Raw genomic sequence first — 16227 nt, 5'->3', positions numbered from 1 at the left:
TAGGAATATCAACCACCTATTCCTTCCCTGCAGATCCTCAGTGTGGCCACAACATGACCACATCCTGCCCCAAACAATTACATCAAAAAGGAAAAGCCAACAGAACTGCCAGTGCTCAGCTGGGGAAAAGGAACAGCAGCAACAGACCAATTCCTGGAGGTGCACGCAGAAGATCTTCTCGGTGAAGAAAAAGAAGCACCAGCTTGCCTCATCGCGGTGAAAACTCTTATTGTACCAATATTGCAAGAGTCTGGAAAAAAAACTGTGAGGAGGACAGGCCTTGTGGTTTGCCAAATGAAATCGTCCAGGGACAGAATGAGTGAAAGATGGAGAGGTTTGGATCACGTCAGAGATCTGGTTCAGCGCGGTCCCTGTAAACACTGTCCTGCCCAACTGAGGGCAGCACAATGAAGTGCAGGATTAGGACTAAGCAGCTGGCGGTGAAAGAATAGTGGCAGCGGGATCCCCATGCCCGTTCCCTTTGTCTCAGTTTTCCACACTGCAAAATGAAAGTTCATGCAACAGCAGGCCCCGAAGGACTCGGAGAGCTCGCCTGCTCATTAACAAAAACTGGATCTCCAGAGCACAAAGAGTGTGATGAGTCAATGAGACCATTCCCCGTGTAAGGCAGTAGCTCATGGTCTGTTGTCATACCCATTCTAAATTCTCATTTGGGGGGTTTTAACTGTAAAAATTTGCCTTGCCCTGGGCAGAAGTTCAACTTGGAAAGCTTCCATGCTGGAAGCCTTACTTTCCTTCTTTTGAAGAAATTCAGAGGAAAAAATAATTTAGCTATGTCCAAGGTCAAAAGGGCAGTTTCCAGTGGCAGATTCTGAGAAAGTCCTGGCCTCGCTCACGCTAGGCTGGAGTAGCGGCTACAGTGCGTGTGACTGCTCCTGAGAAAGCTCTTTGCAGGGCTTGTTCTTTGTTAGGGTCAGCACATCTGAGGTCTTCATATCCATTATGCTTCCAGAGTTTGGATCCAAGGACGAGGTTGGGGAGAGGCTGAACTATTCTGTGTTTTAACTACTCTGTTTCCTCAAGGCTGACAGAAGTTTTGGGACAGCATACTATTAAAGCAGCTCTGATATGCACTGGGATGAGCAGAGGATAAAGCAAGGCCCTGGGTGGCTTCAGAATGCACCAGTAAACCATAATTGAACACTTGAGGAGAATACGTAACTTAAAAAGATATATTTCTTTAAAGAGGTATGTAGCTATCATAATTAACGATGACATACATTGTTGAGGCAGTCATTAACCTTGCACATTAACCTCTGACTCCTGTCAGACACATTATTGGGTTCAACTGATCTTAGATTTGATCCAGACAAGCAGTTCCTGCACCAGTTGGCACAAGAACTAAGAATCCCTCTTGCTATGAAATCTTAAACTACGTGGAGAAACTTGGGAGTGGTTTGGGGGGATTCTTAAATACACGAGTTGTGCACTAACTAGATCAATTAACTTCTCTTCAGTTCAACTTCCTTAAGCTGAAACAATCGTGAGTCTAGCTCAAGAGCAGAGGATATGTCCATGCTGTTTGTCTATGTCCAGCCTGAAATACAGTAACTGTGCATAGTACAGCTTTAACCGTGGAACAGCAGTGCATGATCCAAAGCAGAGAAAGGCGGGTGAAATCCTCTGGAAAGCATATGGCCATGTTATACTTGTCCACAGTTTGTGCTTTCACACCTGTACTTAATATGGAGACCAAAATAGAAAGTGTTTTAACTATGACATCTGGAAAGCCAGAAACAGCAAAATAAACAGGGAAAAAGTTGCGGACTAGAGGGACTGTCAGTAAAACGGCTACAGGATAGCTGGAGTTTAAGCAAAGGGGCAGAAGTCATGGAAAATTCTCTGGGAAACAAACTCAACAGGAAACAATACTATTCTGTGAGTACACACACTGACTACTACTGTGCCCATAAAGCTTTCAAAGGGCTATTTCTCATTTACTGACAGCAGAGAGACATAAAGGTTTTTTAACCTTGGCTCTGCTGAATTACAATCTTTTTGGAAAACATATACGAGAAGTGCATTAGATGACATCCAAACCAAACAAACTTCATTGTTGGCCCATGGGAAAAGAAGAATGGAGACTGAACATTGGAAGACTTCGCTTTGACTCATTCTTTGGTAGGCTACCTCTCTGATTTTCGGCACATAACCTGCGGGTTTCAAGAAGAGCCAATTCCTTACGAGGTTGTATCTGCTCCAACCGTTCAATTTCCTGGCATTCAAAATCTTATTTGATTTATACAGTTTTCAGTTCCACAGTCAGTTCTTGTTTCTGGGACATAGAGGTGAGGTGGTCTGCCTCTCAACTTCTCATTCAGTCTTGCACTGAGTTTGTGTTTGTGCTAGGGTTTCTTCGGGTCTATCAAAGAACTCTGTAGGGTTATCACTGTGCTTAAAATAACAAACGTTATCTATTCCTATGTTAGGTCAAGGCTAAATACAGCTGGGTTTTTTTATAAATCAGAAAAGGGGGCAAGAAGGCATCAATCTAGGAAAACTTACTGAAAGCACTGGCTGCTTTTTGGGACCATCGTAATTTTTAGGCGGGCTTCAAGCTGCCCGTACAGAATATAACATCTGCAAGTTTGCAGTTGCTATGAATAAACTGTGAGCATGTCCCATTCTTCGGTTACTCAGAGATGTTTATGGCTATCTGTATGACTCACTACTTAATTAGTGTTTGCATTACCAAAGCACCCAGAGGTCTCAGTCAAGCGTGGGACCCCATCATGTTCAGGACTGTACATATACAGAGAGACAGTCACTGCCTCAGAGAAGTCACAACATAAACAGGCTTGACAGAATAAGGACTGGAGGGAAACAAAAGCTTAGAGAGGGGCTGGCTATCAGCAGAGCAGTGTGGGGAATAAAAACCCACATCCTCTCGTCTGACTGTCCAGTTATCTACAAACTAAATCACACTGCATCTCTCTGAACTCGCAAGAAAAATAAACACAAAAAACCCCACTAACAAGTAAGAAGACAATTGGTATTGTACAAAACCGTGCTCAAATAAGTAAAAGTAATGCTGCCAAATCAAATACTTAAAAACTGTCTTATTAAGGAAAACAAGACAGCATTAGGAAGAGCCTTGATGTGACTTGAGTAAGCAAGCATCAGTGTTCAGGGAAGTGTCCTTGATTTTCATCTTAATCAACACAAGACTGCCAAGGTATTCCATCTCAATTAGTCTGCTCTCCTTTTTCATAAGCTGAGTATCTCAAGTCCCAGGCCATGATCACCGACATGTCAGCCTTACTTTTAACAGCACCCTGCCCTCTCTGCAGCTTACAACCCACAGCCCAAAAACATTCCCTACTCTTTCTTAACTCCCATTGAGTTACGTAGAAAAGCAGAATCTCTGGAGGGAGCAGGTATGTGTAATTAACCATTTTATATCAAAGATTATATCAAAGACTCAAAATGTTTGAGATATGTGTTGAACTTCAAACACTGTCTTCTGAAGATCAGAGATTTCACTGCCCCAAGTCCTCCCACAGCACAAGAAGCAAGAAGGTCTGGTCATGGAAACACAGAAGGAAAGGCTAAAAATCTGGGGCCACCACTTTTAGGGTAACTCCTTCCTTCTTCCATAAGCTTCAGGGTGACAGATGCTATCTCAGTTTTGCATGACAAACTTAAGTTGCCAGTATTCCTCACGGCAGCCTCCTGTGCACAATAAGTGCTACAGTGAACACACAATGCAGGCTATTTCTGAAAGGCTCAACCTAAAGGCCACCCTAGTCACAATCCTTAATACACCAGACACAAAGACGGGTTCAAAATTAGTCCCTTGCAAAATAAAGCAGCAGCTTCACTTAACTAGAGATGCAGAATAGCGTCTGACTGAAAAAAATAAAAAGAAGGCATAAACTTGAGCAGAGAACATGCTTTATTGAGAAGTAGATACAAGAATAGCACATTCTACCACATCATGGGAACAGGGTTTAGCTTCTGCACAAGAATGGCCTTCTTCCCTACTCCACGAGAGATCTACTTTGTTGGATAGTTTCACGAGTATCTGTAGTTAGTTACGATACAGGAGCAAAGGGCATGAGACGGCAAAATTCAGTAATGCCCACAAGGTCTACACCATGTACTGATGATCTTGTTTCTTTTCAGGAGGCAGAGAAAGGCAGACAACCATCAGAAGAGCAATAGAGAACTTTTCCACATTAGGATGGGTCAGTGGTTAACAGGAAATGGCTCCCACCTACCGGTACACTGCAAGTGCTTCATTTCAGACACCATTCAATGAGGAAGCATTGGAAGGCTTAAATGAAATCGGCACTATGCGATGCTGCCATCATCTACCCCAAGATTGTCCCCCCTTTTAATCAACACTGGAGCCATATAGGAAACTTGTGGCACAAGGACAGTGGTTATACTTGAAAGCCATTGTACAATAGTTTCTTCCGGTGGTGCTGATGGGAGAGAGGAAGTAAAAGCTTTTTTGATTTACAAAGACAAACAAGGATGCACTGTCAGAGAAGCAAACCATCCACACAGCTAACTGGAGCTGCCACTGATGCACAGAAGGTACACTGTAGGCAATCCAACAACTGACGATATTTGCATTGTAGAGTTTCTGTGGCTGTTTGGACAAGGCTAGCAAAAATCTGTCTAAAGTTTTTATTTCTTCAGTCTAGAGGAAAAAAAAAAATCCTCTCCAATACAAAGAGACCTACAATTCAAGGAAGACTGCTTCGGGAAAAGTACCTCCAGTGAAATATATTGAAACGGCTGTTTCTGTGTAAAGGAACCCACTAACTCCAAGAGATAAACCAGGAAAAAACAGTAACTTATAATCAAAGAGGTCTCTCCAACAGACACGGTACTGTAGCTCCAGGAGCATATACCACGAGCAACTCTGTGAAACATCTCAGACTGTGATGTCCTCACACACTTAGCCTTGGCTCCTCCAGGGTAACACTAACAATCACATCACTCAGTTACAAGATATGCAAGCTTCTGACTGTACAGTATTATCTATGTGAAGACCTGCTATATTATATGGAAAACACTGCTGAAAAAGGTGGCATGTTATCACACTAAAACTATTTGATACATGGAATGGAACAGTCCATCAGACGGGACTAGTTAAAAATGCTGAAGTCAGTGTAACTGCAGCTTGTTGGAAAACCAGACTTTCCCCCAACAAGCATCATTAGACCTTGTTCAAAAGCCACAGAAGTTATCTCCATTACTGAGAACGCAAGGAACCTGAAGGAAGAAACAACCCGATTATAGGACACAACACAACCTCATCGGAATAAGAACATGAGGGTAAGACCAGTGACTGGACAGGTACAGTACCAGATATCAGAACTCCTTGGGCCAGTGCTGCTAGGAGCTTCGTTTGGGTCCTATACAGATCCAATCCTTGCAACCTCATTGAGGCCGAAACATAAAGTTCCTCAGAACTAGCGTCTGTGGTGTGCACAAAAGATCTGGGCCAGAACAGTACCAAGGGGAACTGATCTTTCAGGAGGGTACTGTACCAGCCAATCACAACAGCAACAGATACAACAGAGATCCCTAGGGTACTTCCTACTGCTGGGGTTCACTGGCTTCAGGAGCGATAGACAGTTAAGTTCCCTTAGGAGGGGTCCATTTCAAACAGCTGGGATCCATTATCTTATTGCTGTTGGATCTTTTTGCCTCTTTGGCTATCCATTCATCAATCAGATCCTAAGGAAAAGAGCATGAAAGGGCAGGTTAAAACAAATGATCCATGATGGAGAATTATCCATGGTACAACACCACACATCTAAGTCCACAAATCTGAAGATGACTGGCCTACTAACTGCTTAGCATGACAAAAACAAGCATTTCCTCCACAGTGCTTTCTAGAAGCCCTTCCGATCACACCGATAAGGCTACTTTTAGCTACAAAGTGAAGTCTCAGGGAGGGGAAAACAAAAGAGAGAAGCTGCCATATTTGGGGGTTTATAAAGCACTTGTCTTATATCTAATGAGGGTACAAACAGGACTCATCCAGGATTCCATTCATTCATTTCACTTCTATGTCATCCATTTGCCCAGTAAAGGGCAGGCATGATGAGGACCATGATGGGAATGTTGATCCATTGCTCCCCTAAAAAGCCGCTTACAATGAGCAACGTTATTCCACACATCAGAAAAGGAAGGTCAATACAGCATATTTCTACACTACTGAAGAATCAGGTTGGATGCCCATGTCGTATTTTATCAGTTACCGCATTTGAAAATTACAGTGCTCCCCCACTAGAATGAAAAGGCTGGAAAAGCTGGTGCAATGCAAAGGAAGCACTGATTTCAGCAAATTCATACGCATCTAACTGCTAAATGTAAGCAAACAAAAATACAGAAATAGCCGTGACAAATCTTACCTGTCTTTTTAGGACCAGGTGTTTTCCCTTCCAGTATTTGAGCATCTGAAGTGCCTGCAAGGTGCTAACAATGTCGACAGGGTTTACTGCAGTCTCCTGGCTGATTTCTGCAAACCAGTATCAGTTTATGTTAGACTAGAAACAAATTCCTCCGCAATAGCCTATAACTGTTAGTTTTCAACTCCCAAGTTTTATGCAACTCCTTTTGAAGTGATATACACAAAATGCCTTGCACATACTAAGGAGGTAAATGCGGTATTACTGTTGCTGCCGGACTTGTACCCTTTGACCACCCTGGCTTTCTGCAGCATGCTATACAACTTGCCTTTGCTTGTGTCACTCTTGAGGACTGATTGACTGGAAATAGCTTGAAGAACCACAGGCTACGGATGCAAATTGTGCGTAGCTGTACAGAAACAGCCCAGCTCACCCAAAAACTGAAAGCCAGCCTAGAAGTTGCAATGATTTAGTGATCCGAATTTTAGGATCCAAGCTAATAAGGTGTAATCCTCTGAAAGAAGGTGTAGCCACTTCTTCAGAACTACCCTGAAAGCTCTGTGAAATGCTGCGTACTCCTAGGTGCCATAAACAAAAATGCTATTAAAAGTTGTCCAAATAGTCTTAGTAATTTTCCAAAGCACTTGAAAGCCTCTCAGTGGAGCCATTTTTCTTTTTAAAATTAGCATTCTAATCTACAGATGATACGAGTTCTTTGCTGAATCTTTTTTAAAAAATATATTTTCTAAAAGAAGCAGCCAGTACACTTTCAAAACTCTGCAAGCTGGCTTATCTTTAATGGTGGCAGGACTAGAAAGGAGCCATACCCAGCTACAGGAATATTCCATTAACTGTGCTGCTACACAAACACCTATATGAATGAGTCAAGCATGGCCTGCCTCATATTTGAGGAAAATGAGTGAGATGCATAGGTATGTTCCTGAACCAATTCACTACAAGCTTATTTAGCTTGAAAACATACCTTTTATAGAGATTTCTTTTCCTTGGAAATTATGCAGGTAACGAAGGAGAACTTCCTTCCAGTAACTACGGTAGCTGATGAGACCTAAATCAGACAGAGGGCGTTCCGGAGAGCCAACTTTTTCTTCTACTTTAGAAAGCAAATAGCCTGTAAAGGAAAGAAAACCTATTTACCCTTCTTAAACCACTCTCTCCTGACTGTCACCCTCTTTAGCACATGCAGAAGTTGGCTATAATGAAAACTGCTCGACCACCACCACAGATATGTTAGATTTCTTGGTAAAACTGTCATGTTGGACAGCGTATGTTTCCAGAATTTCCCTCTCTCTACTTACTGAAGTCAATGAGCATTTTGCCGTAACCTTGCCTCATATACTGAGGCATTGTCAGGATACAAGAAACATTGTAGTTGAGAAAAGAATTCTTCTCCTAAAAACAAGAACAGAGAAGATAGATTAACAGGTCTCAATCTGTACAAACAATGGGTTATCATAATCCCAACAGACTGAACAAGCCTGTGCAACTGATACAATACAAGGAGCAACAGTAGAAAAACCTGCCTAACAACAAGTAACATGATCATCCTTCAGCTACCAACCCTGGCTTACTTTTTTAGCCATTAAATGGGGTGTTTGGTGTGCAATTTTAAGCCTAGGATGGCTGGCCATGGAGTTGTACCTGAGAAGGAGCCAGTAACACTCTCACTACCACCTCTGTCATGTACCAGGTTTACATGCAACACGAAAGCAACGTAACAGCAGCGTTATAGCACATGGTGCATATTGAAATATTCAAAGAAGAGACTCAGACACATTTACCCTGAGATCTTTCTCTTTACACTTTTTTTTTTTTAAGGTACTTACTCAGTTTTGACTCAGGTAATTTAAGGAATATAGTTTCCTGCAATTTATTTGGGAGAGTATTCTCCTGCCTATAGAATTTCACTGACTGAAATATCTAAACTGATAACTGCATGGCATGATATCACCATGTCTGGAAGGTTAATCACTTTTTCTGGACTGAAGTAAGAAAACCCAGGAAATGTATTTCACTAATGTGCAGCAGAGATTAAACAAACAGATTGGCTATTTTTTAGGTAGGCAACATGTCTGAGCAAACAGCTGAGAAAACTGGCTCCTACTCTAAGCTTGGCCAGTGAATAACTTGTGGGATCTGCTGAAGTTACTTGAGTTATGTCTCAGCTTCTCCACCTAAGAATGTTTACTCCTTCAAGTACTTTATTAACATGAAAAAAAAAAGGTGACTAATACTTAATGTATTTTTCTCTACATTTCTTTACATTTTCTTTATCCTTACTTTTGCTTACATTTAACACACCACTATGTGTCCTAGCAACAATAGTTCACTTGAGGTGATTTGTTTTTTGCTAGCAATGAGAAGAGATGCTACAGCAAAGCACCTGCAATCCCTGCAGCAAACAGTAAGAACAATTCATGCAGGTCAGGTTTGAAACTTTATCTATTCCTAAAAGCAGTAAATGCTGAGACTGCAAAAACTCGGAGAGGATATTCCGTAGTGATAACTGGTGTCCTAAATCTCATTCTAGTGAGGTAGTAACGCATATGTTTGTATTTTCAACTAACCTTGGAGAAATATCCGATGAGGTGACAGCCAGTGTTGTCAGCTTCTGTCATGACATAGAAGAGGAAGGGTTCAACATCATAATACAGTGTTTTATGGTCCAAGAAAAGTTTTGCCAGCAGACACAGGTTTTGACAGTAGATCTAGAAGCAAAAGGAGAATAGGATACACCTGTTTATTACAGTGGAACATCCCAAGAGTGGACAAAAACAGGCATACATGGGAAATTACAAGAAAATTCTGAATCATCTGAGAAATTACATACAGTCTTTCAAACAGAGCAGCTGGGCCAGGAAACAATTCCATTTGTGATGAAACTTGATAAGCCTAGCTTCCTAAGGGTGGGAATTGACGTCTGCGATATCAATCTCTGAATGCCCAAAATATCACATCCTCAGTGAAGGGGAGCAGAAGGTTGGATCTCTGCTTGCTTGCACTGTACTGTATTAATCCTGTGCTTCAAGGTTATCTCTGGTAACTAGAAAAGACTCCTCCCAACTTCCGGCAGTGCAGCATTTAGCTTTTGAATTTGTCTCTTTGTTCTTTACTCTGAAGCCCTCAAGACTGGACACAACTAGAGACAGGGCACAAGTATCGTGCTACTACCTAGCATGGAATCTGCAGTTGCAGATTCACATTCTACCCTTCAACTCAGGGTTAAGGAGGGCATCCTCAATAACACTAGGCTGCTTCCCACTCTAGCCCAAATTTGACTGCGTATTCACAGTGAATGGGAGATGGGCAGTAGCAATTTACTGAGGCCAAGCACAGAAATCTCCCCGCTAACTTTCAGAAAGGGGTTGTGACACACATCTCCAAAGCACAGTATGAGACAACAGATGGAAATGCTGGATCACAACAGGGCTTAGGAATAACCACAAAGAAAATGCAGAGACAACTACTGCCAGAATTGCAAGAATGGACAGATCAGACTCTAGTAGCCTTTCTGCAACTACAGGGAGAAAGGGCCATTTGCATCCTGTTTCGCTACAGGAAAAGCAGTGCTCGGCACGTTTGATAGACTCCACACTGAAGACTGGCCTAATGATCACAGTTAGTTACCTTGTTCTTTTTCCCATCCACTTCGAACACTGAAATGGAGCCTTTGCGGTAGATTTCATCACCCGGTGGATGTTTCCAAACACATTTTGCCTATGACAGGAAAACAAAGTTAGGGTGACACTACTGTTTAAGGGTGGAAAAGGTTACAACAGCTACTGGATATACCAGGAAACACGCAGTCTTCTCACCTCCTAAAGTGAATGACTGAGCTAACAACAGTAATATTTTAAAATGTTTACATGCTGACATCAGATTTAAAACTCAGGTATCAGCTCTGCCCTAGCCCTTACCATGTGTCTGCGCAGTATTGTCTGGCTCTTCATATATTTGAGACAGAACTCACACATGTAGAGACGTCCCAGACGAGCATACTCCTCTGGGTAGGGAGAATGATACCAGGTATCCAGCTCATAACGGCCAAAAGCAATTGTTTTAATCATATTGCTGCCTTCTGTGATCTGGCCCTGGAGCCGCAACTTTTCCTATGCATGAAAAAAAAAAAAGGATGATTATTTTTAAAAAAAATAATTAAAAAGTAGGTAGAGAGGAAGGGGTCCCCATTTATTTCCCTCAAGGAAATAATTTACTTCAAGCCTTCTAAATTCATCTTTCAGTGCGACCATGTCTAATGATCCCTCTCACAGACCTCTCCTCAATGAAACTCGTCCAAGCCCCATCCACAAGTAGTACAGTTACTGACTGTTCCTTTCATCAGGAAACGTAATGTAAATCAGCACTCAGCAGCATGCTAACACTAGGATCATACTCCTTATGTCATGAAAGCAATTAAATTCCTTGCCACTTCACGATTCTTTCCTAATCTGTAGGGAGAGGATACAGCCTAATGCTCTGCCTCAAATATCCCAGATGCAATTGCCACTGGGAAGCATCAAAGTATCTTTTGGTTCATCTCTGGAGATGGAAGGTGGCCTTGGAAAGCACCTACAGAAGCCTCAGCAATACAAAGTTTTGAACTCCAGTCCACAGTCACTGGCTACTGTCAAGATGGCTTTTGTCCTTTATCATCATTCCTTAGCCATTCTTTCAGCAGGTGAAGCTGTCCATTCTTTCACTGAAAACAAACACCTATTAAATGGGACTGTTACTAATTATTCTTCTTGCAGGCACTGCAGCCCTCATGACTGCTAATGCTTAGCTCCAGCTGTACTTTCAGCAAACCCCCTGAATGATTGGCACTTAAACATTATCCCTCGTGTAACTTTGCTGACTTGGCTGGGCTGTAGCTGCTCTTCTTACAAACTCTGATTCTACCTGCATTAAGTACAACAAAACCCAGAAAGCGTTCACATTCCTAACAAAGACATTTAAGATATATTATGAGTTAGAAGTCTCACCAGGTCCTCAGATGCCCGTGCTTGTGCTCTTCGGAAAAGCTCGAGGTCATACTCACTTGTCAGGTTTTCAAGTAGAGGCTCCCTAGTATTGCCATAGGTTTGTCTGTGCTCCTAGAACAATACCATAACAGACGTTTTTGCTGCCATGCTGCTACTAAGCTGTTGGATCTGGCAGCTTTTTTAGCTGAGAATGTTGCAGGATGACTGGGAAAGCCAAACTCCCGCTTAGTGGTCTCATTCCAGGCAGGAGGGAATGAAAGAACAAACTTATTGCTTTTACCATATATTTTTCTTTTTGCTCCTTGCTCAGTCCCGAGTTCCTCTTCTTCCTGAGCTCAGCTACTTTCTCTTTGTATCGCAGCTGTCTCTCTGTTGGTGCCTGAAAGAAGCCAGAGGTGGAAACCTTCACAAGGCTTCATCCACTTCAAACACTTTTCTTCACCTTCCCACCCTAAAGGACCTTTGTCCTGGCTTTCATTTTATGAGGTTTGTTGCCTCTGAACCAAATCCTGTGCTAATAAGAGGGCACTGCAGGTACAACACAGGTATGTAAAATAGGAAGTTTTCTTCCTACTGCAGCTTGCCTTTGCCAACGTACGTCAGTCCCACAAGAGTGGGTGCACTCCTTATGCACTGCTTAATCATGGGGAAAAGCTCAGAGCTGACTCATAAGTCATCTTGACTCAAGTCCAAGACGCATGAACTGAAAAATGTAATTCCCCTGGTTTTAGTCTTTTCTATTTAGTCAGAGTAAAATTGTAGTTTACAGTTCTGCAGGAATTCTCCTGTCCTACACATCAGAGGATGCAGAAACGATCATCCTGAGAACAGCTCCACCCTCCTTTATAATATTATTGGCCAATGCCACCTCTCCGCTCTCACAAGCTGCTCCAATCTCTCATTTAAGGAATACAATGAATTGCCCTTGCTGAAACAAATTGGAGATGACAAATGGGGAGTGTCAGGGCTCAGCACAATAGCTTATCTGAGAAGTGAAGAAGGGAGATCAAGTTAAAATCATTGCTGCTGGAAACCACAAGCTGAGGTTTTTCCACTTTTAACTGAGCAGCCACTCCATTACGTGCAGATTGCCTACCTGGTGTCTGGTGGCGTGCCTGTTGTTGTCATCCTGCCGATGGGCCAGCATTCTCTCCTCAATCTGCTTATCCCGGCTCTGTGCTCGCACCTGGAAGCCAAAAGGCATCTGTCACTGCTGCAGCAAACTACTATCAAAGCCTTCATCTTTTCCTTTTCTTGTTTAGCTGAATTTTTTGAACGGTAATCCACAGATGATTTGACACACAAATGCTGCTCTCTTACAGCTAAAGGCATCAGCTGAAACATGTTAACTCTAATTTCTGTTCACAAATGACAGGTCCTGGCATTTTGTTCCAAAAAAAGGTAAGGAAGATAAACCAGAAGACTCATTTACCTTGCACTCATCTGCTGAGAGATTATGATACAGTGGGCATCCCGATATGGAGAAGTGTCGCTCGTGTTTTCCAGTTAGGTGTCCTGCAAAGGATCAGAAAAAAAAAACCAAAACTTTTAACATATGATCATAAAAAGGTTTAAAAAGTATCCCAGGTGGGCAGATCCCTCATTTGAGCTTTTCAAAGAGCATGCTCAATTTATTACCAGTGTGATAGAAGGAGCATACTTCATGGCACAAGCTTTAAGAACAAAGGAGGAAAATGCTTTTCACGCTAACTCAAAAGCTGCACTCCATGCAAGCAGCCAGGTACATCAGAGGTCTGCAATAATTTCTTTCTGAAAATCTGCTTCTGGCAGAGATCAGTAACCCTACCTGCAAGACTCTGCATTTTCCTCCCACACTTGTGCTCCTACTCCTAACTTGTTCTTTACCCTATCATCCCCGAAAACGCTCCTAGCCAGGAAACACCTCCAGGAAGAATATACCTGCAGATATGCTTCGTATCCCTTCCCTATACCCACTTCTCAGCAATTCTGCTGATCCTAATTCAGTGCGTATTGTTAGGATGTATAACTCAACTGAGCGGGACTTTGAGTATCACAGCAGGAAGGCAAAACCCAACAGATTAATCCTGGAGCTGAAATTACCTAAGGAGTTACAACCAGGAGTGGGACATTTCATGTTGAAATTGTAGCTTTCATGGAAGCGGCGGCGCTTAGGGCGGTGAGACAGGTCACTTCCAGAATCCTTCATGGACATGTCCTTGGCAATGCTCTCATCATGGGATACATTTGGACTGGAGATATCAATATCAGACTCTGAGGAAGGGGCATTCCCGGTGGGGGTACGAGGTGGAGACTCATCGTGATCCGCTGCATTTTTAGTGTCTGAATAAGGATCAAGATGTTACAAATTTGCCTGAAAGAAAGCTTTCAAAAAAATATGTAAAGCAACTCCAGACAGCTGTCTCAAAGCCTCTATCCTCAGGATATTATACTGTGCCCTCAGAGAATGGAGTCACATACTCTTTCCAACAGCATTTTGCAAACACTTTCAACACCTCACTGCACCCTACGTACCTCTATCAGAGAAGTCAACCACTTGCTCAGTCTCTGACCCAGATGAGCGAGTCTGCCGGAGCGGGTATTTCTTTGGAGTCACAGGAGTAGGCTGCTGTTGGCTGCGGGTTACCCTCCTCGTAGAATAGACAGGCTCTTCTGCTCCAAACGATGGCGGATTACGAACTGGGCTGGAATCTAATTTCATAGAAACACCATAATTACACCCACAACAACCACTGTCAGTCAGAGACTTGCCTGGCATGTGCTCTGAAGTCTGTAACGCCGACATCTGACAGCCGGGTATCACCACAGAGTTCTATCCTACCGCTCACCACTGCATGTCATCACAAAGATATGCTCTGTTCTTCTGAGCTTAAATCTTTTGACCCTTTTACCAACACTGAGGAATCGGGAATTAGATCAGTTTTCTCTGGACTTAATTGCTTTATCAATTAGTAATTACAAACCAGCTCCCGTTTCAAAAGCTAAAGAGCCATTAGTTTAGATAAGAACTATCAGTGTTTAGATAACCCTTGGGAATAGCGAGATTGCTTCTCGTGTAGAGCTATATTTGGGACCCTGTGTGTGGTTTTGTGATCCTATACTGCTCGTAAGACTACAAATCAATTATTTTGCATGAAAATAATGCTTTCGTAACCTAGGAATATCACAGGCATCCCATACACATCCAAACCAACCTTCCTCTTGTTTTCAAGACCTAATTACGAGACAATCATGCATGTATATTTCTTACCTGCAATAAAATCTGTTGCAAAACAGATTCTTTACCAAAGTGTATACATGGAGCAAAGGAAAAAAGTTATTACCTGCTGCCATTTCCTCCCCTTGATGCCAGATGGCAGCTGATTAACTAATAGCCAAGAAATGCCTATACTAGCACTAAAAATTAGGAGGTGGACATGTTCAGTGTTTTCTCTTACAACCTGGATGCCAGAGTAGAAGCATACAAAATAACTGCCAATATGTTGACTACATTTATTGCACAGTAGGGTCAGCATCAGTAAGTCATGAAAATATATCTTCCCTTGCAGTACAGAAAACCCCAAACAATCCAACAAAGAAAACAAAACCAATTTTCACCTCTAAACACCCTCTCGCTAACTTGGCTCCAATATCCATAGAACTGTCTAGATGGAAAGCAAATTTTTAGAGTTCTCAGAAAAATCAGGCAAAGCTGGAAGCAGAATCACAGTATTTGATTCCTACTTCCTTTAACAAGTAGAAAACTTTATGTTTCGAACAGAGGATATCCAAGTTTTGACTTCCACTGCCAGTGTAATCTTTAGATTACCTCATTTGTGCAATAAGCACATATAAAGACTGCTTTTTGCTGTGCTACATTAATAGTCAATGAAAAAAGTTAAATTTTTTTTTTTTAGGTATAAACTCCACACACTTAAGTTCCAAAGGTCAGGAATATGGAGTACATCAAACCTCTTGCTGCTAAAAAGACTGTTTCTCTTTTCCTTGTTTAAGAAAATAAAGCATTTACCTTGAGAGCTTTGACTGAGTCTGGCTGAGGAACGGGTCACACGGGCGGATCGTCGTGATGTGCCATCGCTTTCAGAGCTGTCTGTATGCTCAGGATCAGTAGAGAAATCGGAGTCTTCTGTTCCATCTGAGCTACTGCCCGCATTCCTCTGCAACACCACAGACCCAGACATTAGCACAGGGGCACTTAAACTTGCATGTTGCATTTATACTGTTTAAAAAAAATCCCAACAAACAGACAAGAGAGAAAACATTTGATACCAGACAGATAAATTCAAGCTGACACAATGGCATACGCAAACTAATAAATGTCAAGTGTATTACTCTGGAGAAAATATTAGTTTAATAAATACGCAGTGTCAGACAGCGCCTTCAATAAAAAGTTTCTACAAACTGATCCACTAAGGAAGATCACAGTAGCACCCGATTTTATGTAAAGCAAAAAGTAAATGCAGTTTCAACGCTGGATATGATATGCTCCGAGCTGACGGTTCTCAGTTCACTCTGCCAAGCCAACAGCACTCCCGCACCATCTGCCTACTCAAAACAGCAGAGGCAGCCCAGGAGAGCACAAGGCACCAGGGGAGCAGGTGGTGGAGAAAACAGATGGGCTCCAGCAACGGCCAAACTGACTCTTCACCATTGAGCAATTCAGGGCAGCGTCTGGGCACCGCGGTGGAAGCAAGGCAGAGAAAACGAAGGCACTCAGTGAAGAGGCTGGGCCAAAAGAGGCTGCGAATGCAGTTGTATTCACCTCGTCTTGGACCGCCAGAGCGGCCCCTGCACGACGCAGTGGAAATGGGCGGCTCTCTGAGGGAAGCAGGCCT

General features: G+C 42.5%; 1 protein-coding gene across 1 annotated transcript; it reads right to left on the bottom strand.

The window, feature by feature from the left end:
• Positions 1 to 3898: 3898 nt before the first annotated feature.
• KAT7 (K(lysine) acetyltransferase 7) lies at positions 3899 to 15573 on the bottom strand. The gene is made up of 14 exons (XM_009709264.1): positions 15402 to 15573; positions 13907 to 14083; positions 13475 to 13714; positions 12825 to 12907; positions 12489 to 12578; positions 11673 to 11771; positions 11393 to 11503; positions 10328 to 10519; positions 10038 to 10127; positions 8978 to 9118; positions 7709 to 7802; positions 7375 to 7521; positions 6396 to 6502; positions 3899 to 5715 (listed from the first exon to the last, which is right to left on the bottom strand). The coding sequence occupies exons 1-14, from the start codon at positions 15571 to 15573 to the stop codon at positions 5614 to 5616; spliced, it is 1845 nt and encodes a 614-aa protein (XP_009707566.1). The 3' UTR covers positions 3899 to 5613.
• Positions 15574 to 16227: the final 654 nt, after the last annotated feature.

The sequence above is a fragment of the Cariama cristata genome, unplaced genomic scaffold, assembly GCF_000690535.1.
Source record: "Cariama cristata isolate BGI_N322 unplaced genomic scaffold, ASM69053v1 scaffold101, whole genome shotgun sequence".
NCBI lineage: Eukaryota > Metazoa > Chordata > Aves > Cariamiformes > Cariamidae > Cariama > Cariama cristata.
Note: the sequence above shows the minus strand (reverse complement) of the source record. Positions and strands in the feature narration are given on the sequence as shown.